At 37.4% G+C, this 9,908-nt stretch overlaps 1 protein-coding gene across 1 annotated transcript; it reads left to right on the forward strand.

Moving 5' to 3' along the window:
* The first annotated feature begins 5,373 nt into the window (after positions 1 to 5,373).
* LOC131143877 (LRR receptor-like serine/threonine-protein kinase FLS2) lies at positions 5,374 to 9,075 on the forward strand. The gene is made up of 2 exons (XM_058092240.1): positions 5,374 to 8,170; positions 8,738 to 9,075. The coding sequence occupies exons 1-2, from the start codon at positions 5,374 to 5,376 to the stop codon at positions 9,073 to 9,075; spliced, it is 3,135 nt and encodes a 1,044-aa protein (XP_057948223.1).
* Positions 9,076 to 9,908: the final 833 nt, after the last annotated feature.

The raw sequence follows: 9,908 nt of genomic DNA on the forward strand, positions 1-9,908 counted from the left end.
TGGTCATGTGGTTGAACAAGGTCGTATTCGGAGGGCTATGGAGAAGGTAAGGATGATTCAAAAATGGAAGATCCCCACGACAGTGAAGGAGTTGCGTTCCTTTCTTGGCCTTACTAACTATTTCAAAAAGTTTGTTGAGGGGTATTCGCAGAGAATGACTCCAATGGCAGGACTATTGAGGAAGGCATATTGTTGGCGGCACATACGGGATGATGTAGTTGATTATACCTAGACTTTTCTCATTTGCCAACAAGAAAAGAGGGAGCGAAGGAAGTTTGGTACATTCATAGCAACACCAAAGTATTGTTCAGCAGAGGAGACGACACAATTGTCCCTTGTGTAGTAACCCGACCCTGAGAAAAAATAATAAATAAATAAATAAAATTAAAAAAATAATATAAAATAAATAATAAATAAACATAAAATAAATAAATAAATAAATAAATAAAGAGATATTTTGGAGAAGATATTTTGAAAAGAGATATTTTGAGATCTTTATTTAGATTACTTAAGGGCTAAGTTAGGTTTTATTCTATAAATTCTCTTATTCTCTCTCTCTCTCTCTCTCTCTCTCTCTCTCTCTCTCTCTCTCTCTCTCTCTCTCTCTCTCTCTCTCTCTCTCTCTCTTTTTAAGATCCTTCGTCATTCGTCGTCTGTTTCCAAAAACGGAGGGTATTGTGTGGATCAGAAGAGAAAACTCCTAACTTTTAGTGGATCGGATCGTCGTTTCGGAGAGTTTCGGGTTTTCCCAAGAATCGAGGTAGGAATTTGATCCTAATTTTGATTGGATATTTGGATAGCAATAGAAAACATAGTAAGGTTATGTTCTGTGGTTTTAGGTTTTCGGGATCCCGGGTTGTCGTTTTGGACTGTTTTCGTACAAAGTTTCATTTCGAGTATAAGGTAAGGGGAACTTGATTACAACAGTTATTTTGGAAAACTAAACCGCTAAAAAGCTAGTTTACGTTATTATGTATGATTTAACTGCTTATTTGTGAAATTCTACCAAGTAGAAATGTCGGTTTGATGATTTTACGATTTTTGGTAAAAACGAGGATTTCGACGTATGATCTCCAAATTTTACAAACATCGTTATTTGTGTTTATACTATAGTAGGAGAGGCTCGATTCCTTTATTTATTTAGTTAAACTATGTATATTGAGTTTCTATCATTTAGCGGGTTTTTGTATCAAACTTGTGTGATATATGTTGATATGAGAATGAATGAATGGATTTTCTATACTATTGATATAGAATATGGGAACGAAGTTCCAAATTTGTTATACTGAAAATGTGATTAAATAGAGGTTGGTGATACACCGAGCCGCATCAGTAAACAAAGAGGGGTAAACTGAGTGGAAAGATGCCGGTTTGAACCCAATGCTATTATGTGAATTTGTGAAAAATACTGGAATTGCGCAGGTTATCATATTTGTATATGTTGAATTAATGATACACGGAACCACAACTTGAGAGTCCTGGGAGGGTTGAAAAATACTTTCTTTGCAGAGTTGAAATAAACGTTTGTTATATGATACGACGCGATATCGTAGCTGGATGTACACGTGCAACCACACGAACTAAACGACGTGGGTACCAAGATGGTCGGCTAGCAGGGTGAAACCATTGGCTGATATTGGGCCAATGGAGGCAGTCGGATCGTAAGTAGGTACTCGACAGTGCCTGCACGAACAGGGCATTGGACGAGTATCAGTGCACAACCCGGGCCACGGGGTAAAATTGGTTATAGGGATATTTTGCTGTTGGTCATCTGATAAATCATAAAATGGTCGAAAGACAAATGTGGGAATTTTGTAATATGAATAATGATATAACTTATGCATTACTGTATTGAAAATATTTGATTTATATTCCAGATGTTGAATGAAAATATGCATGCATGCAGTCACCCACTGTTGTAACTCCTTCTTCCTTACTGAGAGGTGTCTCACCCTATCATACAACCTTTGTTTTTAGGTCCATCAGTGCGTCAGTCCTAATAGCTAAAAGGACTGGGAGATTGTTTTTGAACAGCTTACGTAAGCATCTGAATCATGTAGTAAATCTTAGATGAAGTTCCTTTTTGGAGGGTTGTAATAATGAGAATTGTTCTAAGTCCGAAATATGTAAATTATGGATGTATTAGTGAACTCTGGTATAAGTCTAGTAGTAACCCCAATGGATGTTGATGTCTTTCCGCGACATTTATATCATGATTATGTATGTTTTGACCTGTATGTCTCTGTTTAGAGTGGGTTGTTTCCATATCTTGAACAGGTATAGGTATATTATGTATGAATGAGTGACGCCTGGGTCTGTATAAAGGGCTGGGTCGCTACACCTTGTGACTATTGTGAGATATTAGGGTTTTCCCAGTGTTATTGTTTGTGACCAAGACTTAATGTTCACTGACAACTTCTTGACAGAATTTTTTAGGATATTCAAGTCACATCTTGACATATCTTTGAGTTACCACCAATAGACAAACGAAGAGATGAAGAGATTCAAAGAGCTACTGGAAGAGTACTTGCACCATTTCATCAATGACAACTAGAAGAATGACGGGCAATTACTTGATGTGGCTCCATTCTATTACAATGCCGGAAGGAGCTCAACAACCAAAAAGAGCCCTTTTGAGCTTGCTACAGGCCAACAACCGTTGTTACCTCACACAGTGGGTGAGCCGTACAAAGAAAAAAGTCCTAGGGCAGATCAAAGGAGAAGACCGTAATACTTCAAGCAGATGAAAGTGCATCATATGTTTCATGTCAATTGCCTTAAGCCGTTCAACGCCAATGCCGATGATCTAAGCAGAAGTGAGTCAAACAAAGTAGAGTTGAAGACAGTGCAACCTGATAGACATGAAGTTGAAGAGATCCTTACAAAAAGAAAGTTCATATCCTCAAGGAAGAAGCGGCCGAAGTTCCTAGTGAAGTGAAAATGCCTTGATGACCAAGAAATCAACTAGATTTCTGCGGAAGATATGCAACCGTTCGTGGACAAATTTGAAGTGTACCTAGTGCTAAAGTTTACGAGGACGTCGACCGCATAAGTGGGGGAGTGTCACGAGCTAAACTTGTTCAGGACATTATGCTTACCTGTGACTGCTTGTCTCGTGTACTTGGGATGGGTTTCCATTATGTAAATACTAGTATAGGGTTATTTTCTGCTAGTAGTGTCTTCGTATGCCGAATAAGGCAGTATCACTCCTCGGTCACTTTGATGTTTCCTAGTGTCAAGATGATAATTACATAAAAACCTCTTTAGGGAAGGGTGAGTGTTCATCAGTCATGGTAAAACTTACTAGCTATTGTCAACATGTTTAACCTACTTGTTTCCCTCGCTAAACACACAATGCCAGTGGAGGTATTGTTAATGAATTGTGTAGATTCAATGTTTACTGCTTGCTTGCCACTACTTTCATGATCACTTACTGTATTCCGCTGCCATTTGATTGAATGCTAATGAAAGTGTTTCGTGGATAAATGTTGGTAAACGATAGGTTGGCTAGTTACGTAAGAGTGCTTTAGCTAGCACCGCACCGTCCTTCACAAAGGTGTGAAAATAGTCGGTCCGTGACAACGCACATTGCACATGCATGTGACTAGTTATAAATAAATTTTTATTTTTTAATAACATTAAATTTAAAAGTTAAACTATAATGAAAAATGGTTTTTATTTTCCTTTCTTTTCCTTTTTCCAAATAAAATCTTTGGTTTGAAAGGATCTTTCCCTATGCTTGGGAACATGAAGTTTGAACCTTAGTTTTGAGTTTATGTAGATTTAGACAAATGTAATATAAAATTATATTTCTTTTTTTAAAAAAAAAAATTCACACAAAAATCCAACTCTAAGCTCAAAATATATGCTCTCAAGTATTATTTTAAGGCGGTCTTATTAAATAAGTAGAAAATTTGGGCTAACTTTAAAGTTTGTATCCTTTTCTATCTTTGACTTATTTTTTTCGTTTAAACATTAATTTTGTTTAGATTATGCTTCTATCTAAGGCAATGTTGTTCCATATACTGTCCTTTCTACCACCACAACTGTTTTTCAAATCTAAATCTTTAATTCAAGTGCAATTAAATTTTTATCATGGGGTATTTGCTATGTACATCAAACGTACCAAAATAATTTTTTATATTCACAAGTTAATATACTTTTTTAAATGAAGGTGCCGCCCTCCTTATTTAATAAAAGTTAATACACTTTTACTCTACACACCTTTTTTTCTGACAAAGTCTCAAGGTTCCAATCTAACTATTTGCATTATTATGTATTTGTACTTCTAACCTTTGAATATGCCTTTAGTTATATTTCAACTCAAATTATTTTTTTTTTTAATTTTGAAATTCTTTCCTCTCTCTAATTATATTGTTAGAGGTTTGTTTCTTCTTATGATGAATTGAGAACATATGATAGAGTCATTGTTTCGTTAAAATGTTAGATAAGCTATAAAATAAGTTTAATTTGATTATTCTATTCTCATCCATCTTTATTGTTCTATTACTTTATAGATTTGGTTTTATAATAATAATCAAAGTAAATTCAAAAAACATATATATAACTATGTCCCTATAATTAAATCAATATAATTGTGTCAAATAATGCATTTTCATATTCAACGTCACATAAATAAATATATGCATATATATATATATATATAAATATATATATATATATATATATTTAAAAGAAGGGCGGGACATATATATATATTTAAAAGAAGGGCGGGACATTTGTGTTTAGTGGCACATAGCGACCATGAGGTGTGCTTGAGGTCGTCCTCCACCAAGGATAAATGGTACATGGATATATATATATATATATAATTTCATATTGTTTATATTTAAATCAAGATGGGCACATGCCTAACACTCCATTACTAACATAAAGAAAATATTAAAACCAATATTTTCGTTGACAGTGAAATTGTTTAGTTGTAGCTGATTATCATCCCCTTCTGCACAAGTAAAAAAAAGAGAGAAAAAAAATAGCCAATGAACTAAAAAGAACTTTACAACTGAGCACCTCATCCAAACAAATTGAGAATTGAACATTGAATTATGAAATCAATCTCCTCTCCCATCCTCTTTTCGTTGGTCAGCGCCAAACCAAGAATTTTTTTCCCCATTTTTTTTTGGGTTATTGCAAAACTCGGATGGGAGGCCAGTACTACGGGCGCAGACACCATACTCCCAAAAAATCAGCAGCTAAAAACTTTCAGAAATGTCAAATACATTCTTTTGAAGACTTTTGGTATGCCATCTCCATCAGGGTAAGGTCTGCATGTTCAACTATTATTTGTTTCTGCGAATATATTAGAGAGAGAGAGAGAGAGAGAGCCCTTTATCGTCATTCTCACGAGCAGCAATGGCTTCACCAATCAACACTTCGTTTCTCCTCCTGGTTTGTTGTATTCTGTTCACCGTTCTTCCTGCAGAACCGAGCTTCGAAGTGGAAGTGGAGGCCTTGAGGGCCTTCAAGAATTCCATCGCCCATGACCCATTTGGAGAACTCGTAGATTGGACGGACACAAGCCATCACTGCAACTGGTCTGGCATTGCCTGTGATCCTTCCTCAAACCATGTCACTTCAATATCCCTGGTCCAGAAGAACCTTCAAGGTGAGCTCTCCCCATTCCTCGGGAACATCACCACCCTCCAAGTTCTTGATTTAACTTCCAACTCGTTTTCCGGGCATATCCCACCAGAATTAGGAAACCTGAGAAATCTGCAGTCCCTTCATCTGGATAACAATTTTTTATATGGTAGCATTCCTGAATCCATTTGCAACTGCACACACTTGTTACAGCTTGACCTCAGCTTCAATAATTTCACTGGCATCATCCCATTAGACATTGGAAACCTGGCCAATCTTCAGTTTTTTGCAGCCTCACGAAACAATTTGGAAGGCCCTTTGCCTGTTTCTATTGGTAGGTTGGAAGCATTGCAAGCTTTCGACCTAAGCCGGAACCAGGTGTCAGGACAAATACCCCATGAAGTTGGGAATCTGTCGAACCTGGAATTTCTTCAGCTCTCTAAGAACATGCTCGTTGGCGAAATCCCATCCGAACTAGTTGATTGCAGGAAGCTTGTTTCCCTTAACTTATACTGCAATTTCATCACGGGAAAGATTCCATCAAACATTGGATTACTTCATAAGCTGGAGAACATAACCTTGTATAACAACCTCCTAAACGGATCCATTCCCAGTAGCATTACCAATTGTACCACTCTTGTGTCTGTAGCCTTATCTTATAATAGAATAGCTGGGGAAATTCCGCGAGGTCTGGGAAATTTGCAGAATCTAACATTCCTATCTCTAGGGAACAACATGTTGTCAGGGAAGCTTCCCGATGACATCTATAATTGTTCAAATCTTTGCACACTTCGCTTGGCCTGGAACAATATTAGAGGAACGCTGAGACCTAGTATTGGCAAACTCCATAATCTCCAGGCTTTGAAGTTCGATGGGAATTCATTTGCAGGGACAATACCACAGGAGATTGGGAATCTAAGTCAACTGATATACTTGGGGCTTGCTCAAAATAATTTTTCAGGCCTAGTTCCTCACGAACTGTCAAAGCTCTCTCTCATTCAACTTCTTTTTCTGCAAAAAAACCAGTTAGAAGGTGCAATTCCTGAGAAAATTTTTGCGCACACGCAGCTAATCAATCTGAGTTTGAGAAACAATAAGTTCACAGGTGCCATTCCAAATGCTCCAATAAAACTCAATTTTCTTTTATACTTGAGACTTAGTGGAAACATGCTGACTGGGTCAATCCCTAGTAGCATGGCGCAGCTTTTTAGTGCATTGATGGTGTTGGATCTCTCTAACAACCATCTCACAGGTTCTATTCCTGGCTCTGTGATGGGGAGTATGAAAACTGTGCAACTATATCTGAACCTATCTTTCAATCTTCTGACGGGAACCATTCCAGATGAGCTTGGTATGCTGCAAATGGTACAAGCAATTGACATCTCAAACAACAATCTTTCAGGAACCATTCCTAAAACGCTTGAAGGCTGCAAAAATTTGTTTTCACTTGATCTGTCTGGGAATGAACTTTCAGGGCAAGTTCCTGATGAAGTTTTTTCACAAGTGAACATGCTTGAAAGCATGAATCTTTCAAGAAATCATTTCTATGGAGAGCTCCCAAAAAATTTGGCTAATTTAAAGAATCTCATCTCCCTTGACCTCTCTCAGAACAAGTTCAATGGGGTAATTCCCGAAAGCCTTGCCAATCTTCCCTCCTTGAAATTTCTGAACCTTTCTTACAATCAACTTGAAGGACCTATTCCAGAGATTGGCGTCTTCAAAAACATACAACCATCTTGGTTGGCTGGAAATCTAGCCCTCTGCAATGCCAAGTTTCTAAACCCTTGCAACACAGAAGACCACCAAAATACTTCTCGAATTTTTTTGAAGAAAACTGCAATAGTTCTCATAGCAGTCGGATCTGTTTCTCTGCTTTTGGTTCTCATGTTTACAACTGCCCGTTTCCACCATTACATCAAGACGCATAAAATCAAAGAGGATGAGGATCCTACAGCAAGGCACAGGGCTTCAGTATTTACCCTAAAGAGGTTTGACCAGAAAGATCTAGAAATAGCTACTGGTTCATACAGTGAGGAACACATTATTGGCTGCAGCAGTTTAAGCACTGTGTACAAAGGCCGACTGCTTGATGGGCAGATAGTGGCCATAAAAAAATTGAATTTGCACCAATTCTCTGCAGAATCTGAGAAGTGTTTTAACAGAGAAGTCAAGACCTTGAGTCAGCTAAAGCACAGGAGTCTGATAAAGGTACTCGGATATGCTTGGGAGAGTGGGAAACTGAAGGCTCTAGTTCTGGAATTCATGGATAATGGGAACCTGGAGAGCGTAATACACGAACCCCAGGAAGATAGCTCAAGGTGGACATTATCAGAGAGAATAAACGTTCTTGTATCTGTTGCAAGTGGCTTAGATTACTTGCATTCTGGTTATGATTTTCCTATAGTTCACTGTGACTTGAAGCCTTCTAATATTCTTCTTGATGGAGATTGGGAGGCCCACGTGAGTGATTTTGGAGCTGCTAGGATGCTAGGTGTGGGTGTTCATCCCTCAAATGGAAGCCTTTCCTCCGCATCTGCTTTTGCAGGCAGCATAGGGTACTTGCCCCCAGGTAACGTTTTACCTCGGTTAGTCAATTGTAAGTTTCTTTAACATGTCTCCAGTCCAGGGGAAAGCAATAGACGAGGTCTTGCTTCAAGTTCTACATAGCAAGCATATTTTGATTTCTCTGCAAGATGGGAAGACAGCAAGCATTAGTACCACCATGTATATCTCCCTTCTAGTTAGATTTTTTGGAAATGTTGTCAGGTTGTTACTTGAAAAATAATTATACTTGCATGAAGGTGACACCTAATTGAACTTAAATCAATAACTTTGGACTTAGATAAGAGTTTATAAAGCACCAAAGTTCTTTTTTATTTTTTTATGATTTAATTTCTTTTCTCAAATCCTAAAATTAGCATAACTTCGCATGAACTGTATGCTTTGAATCTCTTTGTTATTGTTTTCTGTTCTAAGTTTTGTGTCTCATGTTGCATCGGGTTAGATAGAAAGGGAACTGGAAAGATGAGTAATATTAAATTTACAGTCTTGATTAATAAACTTTGGCTAGGAGTGATTTCCTTAAGAGTTGTATCTCTTACACCACTGAAACTTGTGTTTGAATTCTTGTTAGTAGAGTTAGCATACATGAGGAAAGTATCAACAAAAGTGGATGTATTCAGCTTCGGCGTAATAGTGATGGAATTTGTGACCAAACAGAGGCCAACAGGACTCGCACAAGAGGATGGTTTACCAGTCACTCTGCATCAGCTGGTGGAGAGAACTCTTGCAAGTGGTAGGAACCAGCTTCTTCAAGTTGTAGACCCCTGTCTAGCTTCAAAAGCCTCGGAGAAGCATGTGGAAATAATTGCGGAGCTCCTTAAATTGGCCTTGTCCTGCACCAATCCAGAGCCCAGGGATCGACCTGGAATGAATGAAGTATTGTCTTCCTTGTTGAAGCTTAGGGCAAGATAGCGTGAACAACATTATCATATTTTTTTTGGTTTTATCCATAATTAAGATGGTACAAGATGAGATCAAAGCAAATAAGTTAGCTGTATTTGATATTATTTATTTATGAGTTGACATCTTTTAAATTGTGAACTCAGTAACACAAGTTATAAAGAGAAAATGAGAAAGGAATTATCATGCTTTTGTAGGAATTATCATGCTTTTGTTCTTCTTCTTCTTCCCCTCCCCCCTTTTTTTTCTTTTTTTTTTTCTTTTTTTTTTTTTTTTTCGGGATACAGAAGACACTAGTATATGCTTGTTTAACAATCTCTTGGGAGGATCATGTAAGAATAGATGAGGAAATGCTGCAGAATATAATTTGTTTTACGTTACAATGTCGTTTTTCTTAAAACGTTATTTGCCCCTACCAGATTGGTGTGTATTGAGTCAGCAAATACATTTCTAGGATACAATGATGTCCAGATTATGAACTGATATCAGTTTGAGTTATACACAAATGAAAGCTCATCACAAACACCCCTAAAATAATCTAAACAAATTTTCTAGAATTCTATCTCTGCAGAAAATAGAATTCAGATTTGAAAATGATATAATTTGTGGAAGGATTAGAGAGAAAGAGAACGAGAGAATGATGAATCCATTTCTTTTCCGAAAGGTTGCATTTGTTGCAAAATGTTGCATCCATTCAGCATTGTTTAACACGTCAATCGACTGTCCTCAAGGGGTGATGAGAATCAACAAGCACCATTGAAGGATCCATTGCATGTTTCAATTGGGCCTATCCCTAGAGCGAGATCCAAGAAGATCAAAGAAGCACTTCATGGGCTTATTCAAGA

This window comes from Malania oleifera, chromosome 12, assembly GCF_029873635.1.
Source record: "Malania oleifera isolate guangnan ecotype guangnan chromosome 12, ASM2987363v1, whole genome shotgun sequence".
Lineage (NCBI taxonomy): Eukaryota > Viridiplantae > Streptophyta > Magnoliopsida > Santalales > Ximeniaceae > Malania > Malania oleifera.